The sequence below is a fragment of the Halichoerus grypus genome, chromosome 4 (assembly GCF_964656455.1).
Source record: "Halichoerus grypus chromosome 4, mHalGry1.hap1.1, whole genome shotgun sequence".
NCBI classification, from domain to species: domain Eukaryota; kingdom Metazoa; phylum Chordata; class Mammalia; order Carnivora; family Phocidae; genus Halichoerus; species Halichoerus grypus.
Window position 1 is genome coordinate 187,234,320 of NC_135715.1, and position 21,113 is coordinate 187,255,432.

Consider the following 21,113-nt stretch of genomic DNA (forward strand, 5'->3'; position numbering starts at 1 on the left):
TCTGAGTTGATCTGATTGGGGCTGGCTTGTTGAGGGGGCTGAGTGATGTCACTGACACGGAAGCTGCCGCCCGCAGCGTCCTGTGTCTCAGGTGGGGGAGGGCAGCAGCTAGAACGGGAGCCAGACCTGCTCAGCACTGGCTCATGGAGGTGGGAAGGTGGCCCAGGTTTGGTGAGCTCACTGCTGGAGGCTGGTGTGCCCAGGGCCTTCTCCAGGGGTCCTGGGGTAAACTGCTTCCCCGGAAACATATGGGGGCCGGGGGGAGGCAGTGTTTCTAATGACCTGGCCACTCCTAGCTCCACGGCCCCCCAGGAGCCTCCTGAGATAAACAGGGCAAAGGACAAATGTGGCCAAAACACTCTTCATCACTGATTTAACTTTTGGTCCAAGTCCCTGTTTGAGCTCTGGGTTGTTAGTTAAGTTTCTCCTGAAAGCAAGCAATGAAATCAGATTTGGCTAGTTTAAGGGGAAACGGAGTGCACTGGGAGGACCTTGGAGGGGCTCAGAGAACGGAATTAAAGGAAGAATCGGAGTAGCCGCGGCTGAGGTGGGCAGGGATCAGAAGCTCCCGGGGCTGCCCAGGGGCTCAGGGGCCCGCCCTCTGGGCAGCCATCCTCCCGGAATGGTGGCCCCGCGCCAGATGCCCTGTCTCCGGGTCTCTGTTTCCAGTGTGCAGGTCCTGAGCAGGAGAATCGGGCTGCTCCAGCTTTGGTCAGGTAGATCAATGCCCTGTGGCCAGTGACTGCAGCACCCGGCCCTAGGAACGGTCTGTCCTGGGAGAGGGGGCTTCTCGGTTAGAGTATCTTCACTGAGGTTGGGTGTGTATGGGGGGGGGGGGGAGGCTGCTCTGTGTCAGGGAGGAAGGTGGAGTTGAAGGGGCAATGGGATGACGGAGGTGGCACCAGGGCCCTGTCCTTCAGAGTCCCCTTCCTGGCCCGTGGTACTCACCAGTCTTGGGAGCTGGTACCAAGGGCCACAGAGGCGCTTGGGGGAAGTGTAGGCTCTGGACCATGCTTCAGGGGAGTAGGAACAAAGGGGTTTGCAGGGTTCTGCACAGGTGAAGCCCCTCACAGAAGGTAGGGTGAATGGGAGGGGATGTGGGGGGGGGTGTAGACACTTGGGATCAGGTCTCCGGGACCATGAGCAGTGGCAGAGGGCAGGACAGCAGCATGGGCTCCATGCACACGAAGGCGCCCACCTCTGGGGTTGTTCAGCAGGATTCTAGGCTGGCTTGTGTCCTGGGGAGTGGGATTTAGGCTGGAGGCTCCACTTGGGAACCGTGGACGGGATCCCACACACACAAAGCAAGGTGTGGACTCGTGTGGGGTTTGAGGCATTCTGATATTGACAGGGATGAGGATTCATTTCGGGAGAAGGACTAATAATAATAATAATACAGGCAGAAGACTGAGCCTTTGGCCTGTGGGTTTGCAGGGTCAGACACAATTTCTCCTTCGTGTTTTCTCCCATTCCAAGGGAACAGTACCACTCCAACCCACGCCCCCTCTTAGGACACTCAGGAAGGATCAGGGCGGCAGGCTCCTCTGGGGATCGGAGCCCTTCCTCTGTTTCTGCCCAAGCCAAAGGGCAGCTTTGGTTGGCTCCCGCCAGAGATCCTGGGCAAGCGGGGCACCTGGGAGTCCGCCCGGCTGTGCCTGGTGAGAGGACCAGCCCACTGGTTCCTGCATTGCTTGACCCCAGGACATCCTAAGTCAGGGTGGATGTTAATGGGCTTGACCTTTGGAACTGTGTGGGTTAGAGCTGGAGAAAAAGAGCTGGAAGGTCAATCCGGCACACCAGAGGTCCGAACAGTCCTTGCCCTCCAGGTTATTTTGGGACCAGAACGCCCAACTCACAGACTTCCAGGTGCTGGCTGGAATATAGCCTGCAGCTGGTCACCCTGGGGAGGGGGTGGGGGTGGGAGCAGGAAGCGAGCCTCCGAATGGGATGCGGAGCCTTGCTTGGGCTGGGCCTTCGCTCGCTCGGGAGTCTACTGGCATGTTGTCAGGAGGCTGGATGTTCGTGTGCAGGTCGGATGTGTGGCCCAGGGGTTCCCGGGTAGGTGCATTGGAAGAAACAGGGCACAAAGGAATTGAGAGTGCTACATGCAGAGAGTGGTGGTGGCTGGGAACCTAGGACAAAGTTCTGCAACCAGCAACCGGAGGGCTGGAGAGGAGGAATCCCTCCTACTTACCAAGCACCTGCCTTGTGCTAAAGGCACTTTACCTCTTACATCTTATCACGAGAGCCACGCTTGTAAGTGGGGCCTGTCACAGTCATCTGTTAGTTGGGGAAAGTACAGTTGGGAGACCTTATGCACCTTACCCAAGGTCACACAGCTGGTGCGAGTCAGAGTCGAGACCTGAACTCTGGTTTTCTGAGTCTGTATCATCAGCCCTTTGCTCACCTTCTGATGCTGAGACTTTGGGGGCTCGGAGGCAGAGGTTAGCACTTCTGACTCAGCAATGGCTGCCCTAAGTTCTTTTTTCAAATTGAAATGTTATGGAGATAATTGTAGATGCACATGCAGTTGTAAGAAACAATACAAAGAGATCCTGTATTTTCCCCAAGGTAACATCTTGCAGAACGAATGCATGCTATCACAAAGGACATGGACCCTGGTATGGTCCACCCATCTGCTTCCGATTTCCCCAGTTTTACTTGTATTTGTGTGTGTGTGTGTATTTAGTGAGCCACAATTTTATCACGTGTGTCGCTCATTAACCTCCTTTTAGAGAGTCTGTTTTCCTCTCCCTGTAACACTTCCCATTGCTCCCCTCCCCTTTTGAGGCCACTGCCCTCATGGTGGACCTCACTAATCCTTGGGGGGATGCGGTGGGTGCGGACCGCAGTTGGCATGTTTGGAAATGTAATGGGGGTGGTTTTTTGGTTGTCACAATGCCTGGGGCCAGGGAAAAGATATGTCACACGCAGTGCAGAAATGTCCGGCTCCAGATATTGATCATAACCCGGGTTCGGGGTAAAATAAGATTATTCCCATATTTTGAAGCACATCATGCATTCTAACGGGAAGTGGTTTTTTTTTTTTCTTTTTTTTTTGACAGGAGGTGCATGCACTTTTGCATTGACAAGTCGAGAAGGATTAGGTTGAATGTGAAGTGTGTTATTACTGCCACCTTGATATGCCCTTAAGGTGGGGTAAACTCAGGGAGGCGCACATTGTTGGAGATGATTCACAGTGTGACTCATTCCATAAAGAGGCACCGGAGGGAATGTGCTCTTCCAGGCAAGCCACTTCGGGGGAGATCTCCAAGGGAACAGTGCTCGGCAGTCACACGAGCACAGAAAGCCTTCTCCGCTCATCAGAGGAAATATGCCAGAGTTGGGTTTCTCTGATTTAGGAACATAATACGATTCTTAATGAGCCTAATGCTCTTTTAAAAATACGCTTTTTATTTTCAAGTAGTTTGAGATTTACAGAAGAGTTGCCCAGTTAGGACGTGAACTCCTCCACACCCGGTTTCCCTTGCTACGAATGTCTCACATTAGGATGGCACATCTACCACGCTTAAGGAATCCATAGTGACACGTTATTATTAAACTAAAGCCCATTCTTTATTCAGATTTCCTTAGTTTTTACCGAATGTCCTTTTTATGTTCCAGGATCCCACATGACATTTAGTTGTCCTGTCTCCTTAGGCTCCCCTTGGCTGGGACAATTTATAGGACTTTTTCATGATTGCAATATACTCCTATCCAGCCACATCGGCTGCCTCTCAGGTTCACATCTCTGGCTTTTTGCCTCTCAAATGATGGATTCTAGAGCCCAGACGTCCCCTGAGCTTCTGTCGGGTGTAGGCGACAGCTCACCCAAGCACCTCTAATTCAGTTTGTTCAAAACCAAGTTATTCTCATCTCCTCTAGGTCTAATTGTGGTCACTGGGGCGGCATCCCTCTTGAAAGCTGTGTCCCCGGGAGGCATCCCGATTTGTCCTGCTCCTTCATCTCCTGACTAGGAGCAGCTGGTGGTCCCATTTCTTTCCACCTCTGCTGAATCTCCTGCCTGTCACCTCTTCTCTCCACCGCCAGGACCACTGCCTTGGTTCTACCCCAAATCAAGCATTGCCTAGATTGGTGAATTGCCTTCTAATGCCCTGTTTCTAGTCTTTTTTCCTCTGGATCATTCTCTGTCCAGATACATTGGTTCCTCTGCTTTAAATACCCTTCAGTGGCCTCTGTGCCCGAGGATGTAGTCCTTGCCCCTGAGAACAGCACAAGGAGTGCTCTGGGTCCAGCTGCAGCCGTGCACCCTCCCGGCTCCTCCTCCCCTCGCCCTCGGCTCAGCAGCAAACTTGCCTGGGAGTCTCTTGCCTTGTTGTGTTTTCCTGGAAAATTCCCTCCATCCCCTCACCTTTCTACTCAAATCTGCAAACCCTGCTGGGGTCATCCCTCCTCTGGAGAGCCCCCCGACACCCTTGACAGAATTAACTCTTAGTTCCCCTCCGTTTTGTACTTACGTATCACACTATTTGTAATTAATTGATACAAAACCCACATTAGTCGGCTCTGGCTGTTATTACGAAGGACCACAGACCGGGGGGCTTCAGCAGAAATTTTTCTCACAGATCTGGAGGCCAGAAGTCTGAAATCAGTTTGGCAGAGTCGGTTTCTTCTGAGGCCTCTCTCCTTGACTTGTAGGTGGAATCTCTGTGTCTCTTCACTTGGTCTTCCCACTGAGCCTGTCTGTGTCCACATTTCTACTTCTTGTAAGGACATCAGTCATACGGGATTACAGCCCATCCTAATGGCCTTATTTAACTTGATGACTTTTTTTTTTAAAGATTTTATTTATTTGACAGAGAGAGACACAGCGAGAGAGGGAACACAAGCAGGGGGAGTGGGAGAGGGAGAAGCAGGCCTCCCGCGTGGAGCAGGGAGCCCGATGCAGGGCTCGATCCCAGGACCCCGGGATCATGACCTGAGCCGAAGGCAGACGCCTAACGACTGAGCCACCCAGGCGCCCCATAACTTGATTACTTCTTTAAAGGCCCCATCGCCAAACACAGTCACATTCCGATGTCAGGAATAACATCTGAAGGTTAGTTAGGACTTCAACATGTGAATGTTGGGGCGGGTGGGAGCCCAATTCAGCCCATAACAGGCCCTTCTCTCCTCTTGCTTCCTACAAGCTCCTTCAGGCCCAGCTTCCTGGGAAGGCTAGCCTAGAAGCATCAAGAACTTTGGAGTCACATGGCCCAGGTCCAAACCCTGTCTCTTTTCCACTCCTTGGGAGAGGTAGCATTCTGAACCTCAGGTTGCAGTCTTCATCTCCAGAGCGGGCCCAGTGACCTTGCTCTGTGGGGCTTGTGTGAGGATTAGAATCACCGGTTAGGTGTCTGCTGTGTGTGTCCCGTGGTCCGCACACCGAGAACCAGCATCACTGTCTTTGAGCATTGCAGAACTTACCGTGATGAGGAAACGTTCTGTATTTGTGCCGTCCCGTGTGGTAGCTGCTAAGCCATGCACGGCTATTGTGTATCTGAAATGTGGCTCGTGCGACTGAGGAACTGAACATTTAATTTTAATTAATTGAAATTGAAACTGAAGTAGTCACATGTGGCTAGTGGCTAGAGCACTGGGCGATGCACCAGGGGCTCTGGGCCTGTCCCAGAGTGTTCCTGCCTTAGGCCCTGAGATGCCCTGTCCTGGCTGTGAGTCCATTTCCCTGGCCATGGCCCCATGCTAGATGGGTTCACTTGTTTTGCCTTTGGAAAGTGTCACCCCAAGTAGTGGGGGCCAGAGCATACTGACCGGCAGGCAGGCCGGGGCCCACCCAATCTCTAGCAGGAGCCCTCTGAAAGGGCAAGGGGATAGGCACGTAGCCCCCTAAGGATTTGCCCCTCTCGTCTGTGTGGCAGCAAAAACAAGTGCACTCTCTGTGCCCTCCAGTGAAGGGCTCACCTACCTGGCTATTATCCGGCAGTCCCGGCTAGCACGCTGGGCCTCATCCCAGTCACCTGTGCCTCCTGCCTCCTGCCTCCTGCCTCCACCTACACATCACTTGGCTCCTGAGTCCACTTCTCTATCTCTGCGGCCCCTCCCAATGACCCAGGGCAGCCACCTGCCCTGATTACTTCAAAGCCTGGATCACAGGCCCCAGCTTTGTGACCCAGCCCTGCCCGGGGTTAAAATCCCTCAAGGGCTTCCTGTTACACTCGGGACCAAGCCCTTTATCAGGTTTACAAAGCCCTATCTGACCTGCCCGCCCCCAGGCTCATCTCTTCTTGTTATTTTCCTCCCTTTAGGCTACGACTTCCGTTTTCTTCCTGGACACTTGTTCTTTCTTGCCTCCAGGACTTCGCCCAGTCTGGTCCTTCGTCCTGGAACACAATTCCCCAGTCAGGGTTAACTCCTACTAGCCCTTTTCTTCTCTCAAGCATCATTTCTCCAGGAACCCTTCCCAGATGGAATCCTGTATCCCTGTTCTGGCATCCCAGAGGCCAGTCCTTTCTTTTTCCTTTCATGCATTCATGCATCCATCCACTCCCAACTGTTTACTAAATGACAGACGCTGCTTTAGACGCTGGCGACACAATGCAGGGCAAGACAGGACGGTCCCGCGCCTCCTGGAGATCACTTACGTTCTTGAACGGGAAGACTGAAGATTAAAAAAAAAAGTGAACACGGAGACAAAAAAAAACACACACACACACAAATTGTGTCCTAGACAGAAAGCAGACGCTAAGACCAGGGGCCAGGGGACATGGAGGGGCGGTTAGAGGCAGAGGGGCCCGAGATTCGCTCCATCTGCGGCTGCGCGCGCGGCCGGCAGGGGGCGCGGCGCAGCGGCGTGGGGCCCCGCCCAGGCCCCAGGCCCGCCCCCGCCCCGACAGGCCCCGCCCTCCAGACCCCGCCCCCGGCCCCGCCCCCGCCCGCTGTGCGCGCGCTGGCCCGGCAGCATGGCGGCGGCGGCGGGCGCCCCTCCGCCGGGTCCGCCGCAGCCACCTCCGCCGCCGCCGCCTGAGGAGTCGTCGGACAGCGAGCCCGAGGCGGAGCCCGGCTCCCCGCAGAAGCTCATCCGCAAGGTGTCCACGTCGGGCCAGATCCGCCAGAAGGTGAGCCCGCGGCGGCGGCCCGGGCGCGCGCCCCTCACGCCGCGGCAGCCCCGTGAGGCCCGCGGCCCGGCCCGAGAGCCGCCCAGGCCCGACCCAGCCCGGCCCGGGGTCCCGCCGGGCGCCGCCGTCCGGGCGGAGTGCGCCCCACGGGGTAACGGGCCGGGTGCCCCGCCCCGCGCCCGGGCTGAGCGCGTCCTCCGGCGGGGTGGCGGCGGGGACCCCGGGCCCGGGGCGCAGGTGGGCGCCGCGCGGGGCCGAGCGGGTGGGGCGGGGCGCCGGGGCCAGGGGCACCCGCCGCGGGTGGGCCGCGAGGAAGCCCCGCGCTGCGAGGAGCGGGAGGAAACAGGCCTAGAGGCGGGGGGCGAGCGCACCAGAAGTGGGGGCTGCTGGCTGTGTCCCGCAAGCGCACGCTCCCCGAGCCCCGGCTTCTGCACGTTTCTGAGGACTGAGCAGGTCATTTCCCGCTGGGTGCTCTGCAGACTCACCTGTGGTCCCCTGGGAAATCCAGCTGGACCCGGGTGTGGGGGCTCTTCCTTGACTCGCGTGGGTTTTCGTGCCCTTAAGGGAAGGGATGCGCGTTCTATGACCGGCTGTCCCTGCCTCTGGGGAAAGCCGACAGAGGGGGCTTTCCCTGGCTGCGCACCCGCTGGGCACCTAACTCTCCGCGGAGAACTCCAGGCGCTAAATATTCGCAGCAGAAAGACGCATTTCCTTTCTGCAGGAGGAAAGTTGCGCCCTTTGTTTTCCCATTGCGGTTCCCCTTGAAAACTGCTTATGGTTTTGGCTACAGGTGAGCCCTGTGTGTTAGAACCCGGCTGCCTCGGGCAGGTGGCTGGACAGGTGGCGGAGGGCAGGCCGGGTCTGTGGGCAGCCCCGGCACATCCAGCTGGCACAGACTCTCATCCTGCTGCAGTGCGCTGTTCCTCCGGGGCCAGTGAGGTTCAGCTGCTACTTTCACCGTGGGAGCCATTTCTTGCTTTACCTTCTGTCAGCCTTTGATACTTTGGTGGGGGTAGTCTTTGGTCTGAACGTGTTACAAACAAGTTTATTGTGAAGTGTTCCAGTTACTCAGCAAATAGGTATTGAACACCTCCTTTGTTGCAGGCGTAACAGTAACAGTAATAATTGTAATGAGAGCAATTCTTCAGCGCTTACCAGGCAATGTGCCAGGCACTTTTTTTGGGTTAAACTTTACAGCAGTCTACATGGGCTGTAACTCATTTAGTACTAGCGAGAACCCATTGAGTTGGGTGTTAGCTATCGTCCCTGTCTTATGGGATTGGAAATCGAGGTAGAGAGGTGAAGTGACTTGCCCAGGGTGTCACAGGTAGTAAAGGCGGATCTGGATCTGAACCGTGGTCAGGATCCCAAGACGTACAGTAGTAGGAGTCTGGCTCCTAGTCTGTGGGAGATGGACACCTGTGCATGTGACAGTATGACCTAGTAAGTGCTGTGGAAGCTCAGGGGACAGAGAATCCAGCTACCCTGGCAGGCAGGGAGGGGAGGTCCTCTTTAAACAGATCTTGAGGGAAAGGGGAAGGAAGCGCTTTCCACATAGTTGATGCATATTGACACATCTGTAGCTAAAGGTTTAGGCACACCTGGGAATGATCTGAAGGTGAGCGGGTCAGGTTGAGAGGAATTAGGAAGAGGCTGGAAAGGGAGATTGGGCTGGATTTTAAAGGGTGAGCTGTGGAGTTGGGCTTTCGGCCTTGGGCAGGAGGGAGCCGCTGACGGTTACTCAGTGCATGGGAGTGACCAGTCAGATGTGCTTTTAGGAAGATCTCCAAGTAGCCCTAAATGATACTGTTAAGAGTTGCTCTCCCCTGTTGTTTGGTCCTGGAGCATGGTATGTGCCCAGTGTGGGGTGGATCATGTGATTTACAAGTGTGATTAAGATTAGATCTCTCAGAGATTCCAGTGTTTGTCCAGAATTGTATTCTTTAGGAGGCGTTCTCCCCCCACCCCCCCAAAAAAACCCAAACACAATAGCTGCCGTACCTACCAGCTGTTCTGGCTGAGGAGGAGTGATGGGGAGAGTGTTAAAAATACCCCCTGAGGATTTGAGTTGCTGAATACAGTCCCATCTGCTGTGCAAATAGCTTAAGGCACATTTTTCTTTCACGTTGTTAGAGATTGCCTGAATGTGGGAAGTGTGAGGTTTTCTGTGTGCAATAGCTCCCCCCCCATTTTTTGAAGCAGATAAGCCATTCAGAAAATTGCTCTGGTATATGTGGTGCCTAAGAGAAATATCCAGAATGGTACGGGGTATCATTCTGGGTCTAAACGGGAAAGCTGAAACCACTTGAAGTATTTAAAACAGATGGAATTTGGGGCGCCTGGGTGGCTCGGTCGGTTAAGTGTCTGACTTCAGCTCAGGTCATGATCCCAGGGTCCTGGGATGGAGTGAGTCTCTGAGTCGGGCTCCCTGCTCGGTGGGGAGTCTGCTTCTCCTTCTCCCTCTGCCCCTCGCCCCACTTGTGCTGGTACATGCTCTCTCTCCTTCTCTCTCTCCCTCTCAAATTAAAAAAAGAAATCTTTAAAACAGAGGGAATTTAATGTAGGGGAGTGGTCACACAGGTGATGAAGAACTGAGGATGCAGACAGTGGCTGATGAGGCAACAAATAGGAGCCCACTGTCACCCCTGAGCTGGAGGACAGAGGGAGGAGGTAGCATTTCGGACCCCAGGAGCACCTCCCGCCTGCCAAGAGGCTGCCCTGGGCTGTCTGGTGGGCCTGGTGCCTTCAGAGGGCGCAGCTGCTGCCGGAGTCTCACCCCATCCCCCTCTTGCTTGGGAAACCCAGCCTGTTAGGGATCAGCCCCTCTGCAGTTTGGAGTAGAGCAGAAGATCAAGGAATGGAACTGAGGACAAGTTTTTGAAATACCAGTCCAGTGCAAGCTAAGAGCTGTCTTAATGGAAAAAGAAATGTGCAGGCACATCGCCGGGGATCTTGTTAAAATGCAGATTCTGGTTGAGTAGGTCCGGGGTGGGGCCTGAGAGTCTACATTTTATTTTTTATTTTTTTAATTTTTTTATTTTTTTAAAGATTTTATTTATTTGACAGAGAGAGACACAGCGAGAGAGGGAACACAAGCAGGGGGAGTGGGAGAGGGAGAAGCAGGCTTCCCGTGGAGCAGGGAGCCCGATGCGGGGCTCGATCCCAGGACCCTGGGATCATGACCTGAGCCGAAGGCAGACGCTTAACGACTCAGCCACCCAGGCGCCCCGAGAGTCTACATTTTAATCAGCTCTCAGGAGATGCTGCTGCCACTGCTGCTGGCCCATGGACCAGACTTTGAGAAACAAGTCCATATGCCATACGTGTCAAAGAAGCCTTCCCAAACCCCAAAGAAATCTTTAGTTTATGAGGTTCTCTTAAAACTTTTCCCCAAGTCTTTAGCATTACGAAAACTTGATGAGTGGAGATTTGACATGGTCATTTAGTAGTTTAGCATTTCACACGTCTGATATTTTCCAAAGTTCCGACTGTGTCCAGCAAACACATTACTTCATTTGTATTTCCTAACCGTAGCGCGCAATAACAACTCTGTAGGACCTCATAGTTAGAGTGAAAAAAGAAGATGGGGCTAATACACTGGTAGAGTAATTCACTAGCACATTATGAAGTATTTTGAAATTTGAATAAAGAACAGTGTGATTCTGTGAAGCATTATCAGTTAAGATAGAGTGTAATCTAATTTCAAAGTTTTTTGTTGTTTTTTTTTTTAAAGATTTTATTTATTTGACAGAGACACAGCAAGAACAGGAACACAAGCAGGGGGAATGGGAGAGGGAAAAGCAGGCTTCCTGCCTAGCAGGGAGCTCAGTGCGGGGCTCGATCCCAGGACCCCGGGATCATGACCTGAGCCACCCAGGCGCCCCTAATCTATTTCAAAGTTTTAAAAAAGTTTACATTTTTGGCTTTGTGCACAAAAGTGCTCATATTCCTGATTTCAAATTTAAACAAAGCATTTTTCCCATTGTGAAATGAAGACTAGCAGATATTAGGCAAAATGTTTAAGTTGTAAAAGACTTAAAAAAATAGCTTTATAAAGATATAATTCACATACCACGCAGTTAACTCCTTTAAAGTGTGTAGTTCAGTGGTTTTTAGTATATGCATAGTTGTGCAACCATCACCGCAGTCAATTTTAGAATGTTTTCATCACCCCCGAAAGAAACCCCATAACCATTAGCACCCGTTCCTCATTCCTTCTCAACTCTCTCAGCCTTAGACAACTGCTAATGTACTTTCTGTCTTGAGGATTTGCCGATTGTGGACACTTCGCATACATAGAATCATGCAGTATGTGCCTCTTGTGTCTGGCTTCTTTCACTTAGCGTTAAGTGTTCAAAGTTCATCCATGTTGGAGTGTGAGCATTTGGGTTATTTCCACTTTTGGCTATTCTGGATGAGGCTGCTGTGAGCATTCACGTACATGTTTCTCTGTGGACATATGTCTCATTTCTCTTGGGTGTCTACCTGCGAATAGGTTTGCTGGGTCACATGGTAACTCTGTGCTTAACCTTTGAGAAACTGCCAGACTCTTTTCCAGAGTGGCTGCACCATTTTACCTTCCCCCCAGCAGTGTGTGAGGGTTCCAGTTTCTCCACGCCCTCAGTTATTACGTCTTAATTATAGCCGTCCTAGCGGGTGGGTAGTCGTATGAAAGGTTTTTAAAGCTCACATGTGTATTTAAGAGCCTAAACTCTGGTGTTAAACGAAGTTGATTCACACCCTTCGCTCCCACTTATGAGACACGAGATATCACGGACAGGTTCCTAGATCTCTCTTAAGACTTGGTTTCCTGATATGAAACAGGGAAAATACCAGTTCCTGGGTTGGTGGTAGCGACAATAAATGAGCCTTGAGCCTCAGTTTTCCATATCTGCAAAATAGAAAGGATAATAGGAGTTGTCAGATCCCTAAAATAGAAATGATGTTAAGTCATAGAAGTAAATGGAACAATCTACGTACACTTAGCATAGGGCCTGGCATGTCGTCAGCCTTCAGTAAATGGTTTCTTTTATGATTATTTCTGTCTTTTTAATCATTCTCTCTGAACCCCTCCTCCCCCATCTCAAGCTGGCTGATTCGTCATTTCTAGCAGCCAAGAGAGCAAATAAAAATGAATGTGGCAAACAAATAGCAATGAAAATCTTTTTAAAAAGTTAATTTATTAAATACGAGTGGGAATACCATGGGCTAGTCATTATTTTTCTTATTTCACGGATTCATTTTAACTCAGCAAATATTAAGTGTACTAGGCACTTGGGGTACCTTACTGAACAGCAACCGTAAACACCCCTGGAGCTAAGACAAGACAGACATTAATAAGGTAATCGCACAGTTAGTGTGGCATTGTGACAGGGATGAGCGTTAAGCAGGTGTTAGCCTGAGTACTTTGAGAAGATGTAATAGGTGAATTTGACCTGCTACTGGGAGGGGGGCGGTAGGAGGAGATGAGTAGGATAAAGTGACTTCTGCTTCTGGTAATGGTGGGCCGAGTAACTGACCAGCCTTCTGCCAAGCACCATCTGCTAATAGGAGGCAGCTGATAAGATAATGCAGTATTACAGGGCTGGAACTGGGAGGATGAAGGTCTGTGGAAGTGAGCTGGCATCTGGGGCTGGCTGCTTTTTACCTTGGGGTCAGGAATAGTTGGAATAGTGTCCCCCTAAAATTCATGTTCACTTGGAACATGAGTGATAAGGTTGTCTTTTATTATTCGTAATGAGCCCCTTGTGGCTACGCCTGAATTTATGCTGATGGGGTGACTCGGGATGGGGCTCCTAGATAGCTTCAGGATGGGAGCTGGTAACCAGAAAGACCAAACAAGTGATGAGAGGTGTAAACTTTCAGCCTTACCCCCAACTTCCTGGGAGCAGAGGGGGTTTGGAGATTGAGTTATAAAGTCTTTAACAAGGAGATTCCAGGAGTTTCTGGGTTGGTGAACGCATTAATGTGTGTGTGGGGGAGATTGGCATGCCCAGAGGGGGCATGGAAGCTCTGCTCCTCCCCACTCCCATACCTTGCCCTGTGTATCTCTTCATTTGATGTCTCTTTCCAGGTGTTAGGAAGGATGTGGAGCAAGGAAAGCTCATCTTCTGTCGGTGGGAATATTAAGTTGGTAACACCACATTAGAAGACATTTTGGCAATGTCTATTAAAGTTGAAAAAATGTATACCCTATGTTTTGGCAATTCTGCTTCTAGATGTATATATCTAATAGCTTACGTGAGCTAACGTAAGAGTACAAGAGTATTACTAGTGTGTTTTTTTTAATAGCTCAAAAGTGGAAAGAACCCAAACATCAGTCAGCAGTATAATGGATAAGTAAATTATGGTATGTTCTTTCAAGAGAATATTACGCATCAATGAAAATGAACTGCTGCTACCTGCTGATTTAAGGATTAATCACAGCATTAATGTAGTCTGGCCAAAAAAACCAGACATGAAAGAATGTTGTGTATGATTCCATTTATATCCAGGACGGAATGGATAGGACACTAAGGTGTTTAGTCTTGCCTGCTTGTGTCTTTAAGCTTGCACGCAAACAAATGATTACCAGAGAAGTCTGGATAATGGGAAAATATGGGTAGTGATTGGATGGCACATGAGAGAGGAAGCTTCTGGAGTGCTGGTAGTGTTCTGTTTCTTGACCTAGGTGGTGGGTTCTCAGTTTGTGATAATTATGCATTTTTGTTCTGTGGACTTAATGTGTGCTATTTTATAATGAAAAAGATTTTTCTTAAAGGATTAATAAAAGAGTGAGGAGGTTGTAGTTGGTCAAAGAGGTATACAAAGCCTCTGTGGCCAGAGGGTACTTGGGGAAGTCAAAGGGCTGAAAGAAAGCTGGTGTGTATAGAGTTGGCAAGACTTAAGGCGACCTTGATAGGGACATGAGGCTGGGGAGCTGGGTAGGAGGCTGCGTTGGGGGGCTCTGTAGGAGTGGGGTGCTATTGCTTTAAGATCTTATTTTATTTTATTTTTTTTAGTAATCTCTACACCCAACATGGGTCTTGAACTCCAAGATCAAGAGTCGCATGCTCTACCAACTGAGCCAGCCAGCTGTCCCTCCTTTAAGGTTCTAGGAAGGAGTGAGATATAATCTGATCTATGTTGAAAGGATCGCTCTGGCTCTGTTGTAGCCACCTGAGTGGGTGCTGGTAACCTGGGCCAAGGTTGTGGTGGTGGTGATAGAATTCATTGGATTTGGCATTGTGAGAACTTAGTGATGGTTTGGTGTGGGTGTTGGGGAAGAGGAAGGTTGTGGTTCCGTTGACTGGATAATGGAGCTCTTCTCTGAGATAAGGAGCTCTACGTGGAGGACCAGCTCTGGGATTTTGCTCTCACTGGGCCCTGCTGCAGTGGTACCCTGGATCCTCTTATTCTCAACTATCCCAATTTCACAGATGAGGGGTATAGACTCAGAGTAGTTACGTGGCTTGCCAGTGTGCCATGAAGCCACCCGAGCCTTGTAGATTCCAGATTGCACCTCTTCTACTGGGTCCTACCCATCCACTTGACAGTCATGTGGCAACAGTGGGAGTGGTTCCTGGAGCCTGAGAGAGGGAGCATGGTGGGAGGGAGGGCCCGCTCAGCTCAGCCACTGGCTTTAGGATGTGGGCAGAGCAGGGGGGAGGACCAGTCAGAGAAGGAAGTGGGAGAAGCTGGGGAGGAAGAGGAGGAAAGGGAGGGGAGGGGAAGAAAGTAAGTTCTCGATTTCAGCACCCAGAGGTCCACCTGCACTATCATTACTGTTACTTTTGTATTTCCTTCTAGACTGTTTTTCTGGGTATGTTAACAGAATTGGAATGAAAGTGTATGTAAGTTTTCACTTTAATGTTATGAGCATTTCTCTGTATTATTAAAATCTCTTTATTCTTATCCCTTGTAATGGTTGTACTATATATTCTGTGAAGAGTATCTTTGCAAGGAAAGCTCTTTTTCAATTTTTAATTATGAAAAATTTTAAAAGAATAATAGTACAGTGTATGCCTAATATACTTACTACCAGGAATCAGTAATTGTTAATGTATCGCCACAAATGCCTTATCTATATGTATTGAATATAAATAATCTGCTAAACCTTTTGAAAGTAATTTGTAGGCATCACAACAGTTTACCCCTAGATAGCTCAGCATGCATCTCCTAAAAATGACATTTTTAAATGTGCCATTATTCTACCTAAACTCCTAAAAATAAGGACTCCTAAAAATAAGGATGTTTTCCTATGTACCATTATTACACCTAAAAATTAATTGTAATTTTCTAATATCTAATGAGCACATGATTTTTAGATTCCCCCAATTGAACCAAAAATGTCTTTTATAGCCTCCCTTGGTGGACCACAGACCAATCAAAATTCATGCATTGTATTTTGTTGTTGTACCTCTTCAGTCTCTCAGCTCCCCACAGGCACCTTCTCCTTCCCCTCCCCACGATGACATTGACTTTTTGAAGAGATGAGGGCAGTGGTCTTGTAAAATCCGTGTCTGGATTTGTCTGATTGTTTCCTTGTGGTTTCTTTGATCCTTTCATTTGCTGTAAACTGGAAGCGAGAGGTTTGAAGACTCGATTACATTCAGGTTGATGTTTTGGTTAAATCTCCTCGATCTGGGATGTTCAGTGTCCTGTCAGGCTGTCCCCTCTGCTGTCTCATCATTTGCTTTATGTGGAGATGCTAGATCTTTCCATTGGAAATGTGGATATCCCTCTTTGTGAGGAGGTGCCCTATGAGGTGCTTCCTGGGCACCATGCAGATATCCTCATCTTTAACGGTTTTCAGCATTCATACATAAGACTTGCCTGAATCAATTACATTATGAGTTTACAAAATGGAGATTCCCCCCTTTCTGTCATCTCTTGCGCGTTTGTCTGTTGGTATTCTTCTGTAAATTTTTCCCACTTCAACTGGGGAAGGGCTACAATTTCTCCTAAAAAAGGCAGGGTAATTGCTGGATTCTTTCTGTTTAATTACCAATTTTCAAAGTAAGGATTTGTTAGGAGAGTCCTCTCCAGCGGAGGCAAACGTTCCCTTTCTGCTCTCCCTCTCTGTCACTGTTGATTCACTATTTTTATTCAGTGTTTTGCAGTCAGTCGCAATCATTCCTTTTGATGCTCAAATGGCCCACTTTTTCCTAGGGCAGCCCCTTCAAGCTGGCTCTTTGGCCTGTGAGCATTTGCTTGGGGTGTCACACGATCTGTCGTTTCATCTTTGGGCTGGAGCCCGAGGTGGGGTCGTGGGGCACGGTGACCTGGGGCTGAGGTGGCTGGCCCTGGCCGGCAAGCGGTGCTGCCCTCCTCCCCACTGGGCCTGGGGCACGCAGTGCCCAGTGAGTTTAGCACATCAGCCTGGCAGGGCTTTGCTTTCCTTTTTTGGGTTTGTACCTCTCAGTTGTGCATCTCCATTTATTTTGTGTTCCTTTTCTGTGGTTCTTATTATTTGTAGGTAAATCTGTCCCTTCACCACTCTGTCCATAAGCTTTTCTCCACTGTATCCTGCAGCTTCCTGTGAAGTCTCACTTTTGTCTTGTACACAACCAATGACATTTTCTGCAGTGTATGTTTTTCCCTTTAGCCTCTCATATGTGGATTTTAATTCTGCTGGGGGGTGATTGTTTTTGCTTCCTTTTCTAATCATGTCCTGTATCACAGCTTGTTGTACTTTAATTTCATCCTGTTCTCATTTTGGTGCTCCCTGTCCTTGAAAAAACTTTAATTTTTTTAATAGAGTCAGTGTCTTCCTGTAATCTTAAAACAAGAAGCACATATTTGCTAAAATGGTCTTCTGGTTTCTGTAATAAATTCATTTAGATTTATGCATGTGCTTTATGGTGTATTTTCAGCCTCCCACCCCCACTTTCTTGTTTTGATTTATCAGTCCTGGAATGTGTTTGCCGGTCTGCGGGTTTGAACTGCCATTACCTGTGTGCTTGGCTGCTGGAGGGAATGCGAGTCCCGCCCGAGACTGGCCACAGGTCCAGTGCTGGCCTGTGTTAGTCTGGGCCGGCTCTGCCCACCACCTCAGTCTGAGTAGTGCGATGCTTTGGGTCACTTGCCACCCACTTCCGGCCGGCTCTGCTCTTCTGCATCTGAAGGTGAAGGTGCCTGGGTTGTGGTGGTTTTCCTGAGCCTGGCTCCTCTCGCCCCACGATGGTGAAGTACACCCCAGGACCCAGGCTGAGTGGTGCATTGTCCCTTGTAGCAAGTTGGAAGAGGGGCACTCTTGTTCTTTTTCTTTATTTACCATTTCAACCATTTTATTTGTTTATTTTTAAAGATTTTATTTATTCATTTGAGAGAGAGAGAGAGACAGAACACAAGCAGGGGGAGAGGCAGAGGGAGAGGGAGAAGCAGACTACCCGCTGAGCTGGGAGCCCGACATGGGCAGATCCCAGGACCTGGAGGTCATGACCTGAACTGAAGGCGGACTCTTAACCATCTGAGCTGCCCATGCGCCCCAACCATTTTATTTTTTAAAAATTTTTATTTACTTTTACTTATTTTATTTTATTTTATTTTATTTTATTTTTTTTAAAGATTTTATTTATTTATTTGAGAGAGAGAGAATGAGAGACAGAGAGCATGAGAGGGAGGAGGGTCAGAGGGAGAAGCAGACTCCCTGCCGAGCAGGGAGCCCGATGCGGGACTCGATCCCGGGACTCCAGGATCATGACCTGAGCCGAAGGCAGTCGCTTAACCAACTGAGCCACCCAGGCGTCCCTACTTTTACTTATTTTATTTTTAAGTAGGCTCTTTGCCCAGTGTGGGGCTTGAACTCATAACCCTGAGATCAAGAGTCACACACTTTACCAGCTGAGCCAGCCAGGTGCCCCCCCATTTTAACCCTTTTAAATGTATACAGTTCAGTGGCGTTAGGTACATTAACAATGTTGTGCAACCATCAGCAGTATTTAGTTCCAGAACTTTTTTTTTTTTTTTAAAGATTTTTTATTTATTTATTTGACAGAGAGAGACACAGCGAGAGAGGGAACACAAGCAGGGGGAGAGGGAGAAGCAGGCTCCCTGCAGAGCAGGGAGCCCGATGCGGGGCTGGATCCCAGGACCCTGGGATCATGACCCGAGCTGAAGGCAGACGCTTAACGACTGAGCCACCCAGGCGCCCCAGTTCCAGAACTTTTTTATTCCCTACGGGGAAACCCCTTCCCCATTAAGCAGTCACTCCCCATTCCCTCCTCCTCCCCTGCTACTCATCTGCTTTCTGTCCCTGTGGGTTTGCCTCCTCTGGATATTTCATATAAATGGAATCATACAATACATGGCCTTTTGTGTCTGGCATCTTTCCCTTAGCATGATGTTTTCAAGGTTCATCCATGTTGTAGCATGTGTCAGTGCTTCATTCCTTTTTATGGCCGAATAGTATGCCGTTGTATGGATCTACCACATTTTGTTTATCCCTTCATCTGTTGATGTATATTCAAATTGCTTCTACTATTTGGCTGTTTTGAATAGAGCTGCTATGAACAAATTATTGTTTGAATGCCTGTTTGCAGTCCCTTTGGGTATTTACCCAAGGAGTGAAATTGTTGGGTAGTTATGTGATTTTACCTTATTGAGGAACCTCTAAATTGTTTCTCCACAATGGCCATGCCATCTTACATTTCCAACAGCACAACAGCAACGTAGGAGGGTTCTAGTTTCTCCACACTTGCCAACACTTGTTTTTTGTTTTTTTGTTTTTTTATCATGGCCATCCTGGTGGGTGTGAAGTGGTATCTCCTGGTACTGATTTGCATTTCCTTAGTGACTAATGATGTGGAGCATTTTTTCATGTGCTTGTTGGACACTTGTGTATCTTTGGAGAAATGTTTATTTCAGTCCTTTGCCCATTTTTAAGTTGGGTTATCTTTTTGTTGTTGAGTTGGGGGTTCTTTATATATTCTGAATACTGGACCCTTATCAGATCAATGAATTTTTTCCCATTCTGTGGGTTCTCTTTTCACTGTCTTTTTTTTTTTTTTTTTAAGATTTTATTTATTCATTTTAGAGATACACTGTGCTTGTGAGCGGGGGAAGGGCAGAAGGGGAGAGAGGGAGAGGGAAAGAATCCCAGGCAGACTGTGTGGAGCCCAGCGTGACATTTGATCTCATGACCCTGAGATCGTGACCCAGGCTGAAACAGAGTAGGACGCTTAACTGACTGAGCCACCCAGGTGCCTCTATTTTCACTGTCTTGATAGTGTCCTTTGATGCACAAAAGTTTTAAATTTTGACGAAGTCCAGTTTATCTATGTTTTTCTTTTCTTGCTTGTGCTTTTAGTGTTATATTTGAAAAACCATTGCCAAATCCAGGGTCATGAAGATGTACTTCAGTGTTTTCTTCCAAGAGTTTTATGGTTTTAGCTCTTTTTGAGTTAATTTTTGTATATGGCGTGAAGAAAGGGTCCAGTTTCAGTCTTTTGCATGTGGATATCCCAGCACCGTTTTTTGAAGAGGGCCACTTTTTTCCAGCTGGATTTGGCCTCTCAAGCTACATACCCTGTAATACTTAAAATCAGTTATGAGCTTCTCAGAATTGGTTGGTAATCTTGACCATTTTGGATTGGTCTCAGTGGAGTTCATAGAGGGATTCATAATAGAATCATTCTTACAGATGGTTATGAGACAGTTAACACATTTGAAGGGTTTGAAAGGAAATATTTGTATTTCTGACTTTCTATTGTCCTAGAACTCTCCTATATTTCAAGTTTGGTTCAGTTCTTTTCATGGTTTGGGAAAATTTGCAATAAATACTCATCTTGTTAAGTCTAATCCCACTGGTGGTCTTTATATTTGAACTCTTTGATAAAGATGGATTAGTAGTCAGAAGCTGAGTGAAAAGGAAGTCTAAGAAATTGTTCTTAATCTCTTTTTTCTATGTTTTCAGGCACTTTAAGAGGGCAAGTAAAACCCAGGTTTGTCAGTACTGAGTTATGAGTCTAATTGCCCAAGTGTATTTTTACTGTCTACTAGTCATAACTGTCTAAGTGTATTTTTATATGTAGCCAGTATTGTGCATGAGCTGGAATTTTGCTGTTTATAGAAACCCTCTAGCTTCTTCACTCTCCAGCAGCACATACGGGTACAACCATTTGGGGAAATGATTTGGTGACATGTTTGAAAAACATGGAAAGTCCATACTCTTGACTCAGTAATTCTACTGGTGGGATGTATGATGAGGAAATAGTCTTAAATATGAAAAAGCACAATGACATTATGTTTATTGCAGCATTAAATATAAAAAGTTGCAAACCCTGAGATAGTCCAGTGTAACAACTCAGTGGGTTAAGGACCAGAGCCGACATACCTTTTCCATGCTGCATAGATGGTCTTACCTCACCTTCAAAAGTGCGCGAGGGTCACCATGCGGGGGCTGAGGGCCCGGACCACACAGCTGGAAGTGGCAGAGCGAGCTGTGGCTCTTGTGCCTACTGCAGCCTTTCAGGTGACTGAGGAGGCAGTAATGTGGACAGTACTTTGTGATGTTGGGGAAACAGAGAGGCAGTGTGTACGGAATGCCGTTCAGCTGTGTGCAAAACACCGTGCATGGGAAGTAAGACGAAGAAAGTGTCCAAACCGATGCCAGGGACTGTGCCCTGATACCAGGGGTGGTGCAATGTGGATTATTTTTATTTTACTTTTGTGAATTTTCTAAAATGAGCATATTGTATACTAAAGAAAACAAAAACAAAAGCTTAACATGCTGTCCTTCAATTGAGGTTTCCTGACATGGATGGTATAGGATGCTGTGTGCAGGTAGCAGAAGATGGAGAAAAGTCTGCCCTTAGTCTGTTCTCTGGAATGTCCTGAAACACAGTTGAAATAGTTCCAGCTGTCAGATCAAAACAGATGAAGTGTACGGAGCCAGATATACAAAAGGGCATGACTTGTAAAAACATAGGATTTAAACTTCATAGTATTCTAATAAATGAATACATTATATGCAGTATCTCAGTTATGTTCCCTTTGTTTAAACTTTTAACTCCTGTGTTGAAAATAATGCTAAACTTATCTAAGCAGAGTTCAAGG

The 21,113-nt window shown here is 48.5% G+C and overlaps 1 protein-coding gene across 2 annotated transcripts in view; it reads left to right on the forward strand.

The window, feature by feature from the left end:
* Nucleotides 1–6,891: 6,891 nt before the first annotated feature.
* The window catches only part of DGKD (diacylglycerol kinase delta), a 115,104-nt gene continuing 100,882 nt past the window's right edge, over nt 6,892–21,113 (forward strand). For both annotated transcript variants that reach the window (XM_036109591.2, XM_078071471.1), the window contains exon 1: nt 6,892–7,076. In XM_036109591.2, the coding sequence (XP_035965484.2) occupies nt 6,921–7,076 (156 nt within the window). In that variant the 5' untranslated portion in view covers nt 6,892–6,920. The remainder of the gene's footprint in view (nt 7,077–21,113) is intronic.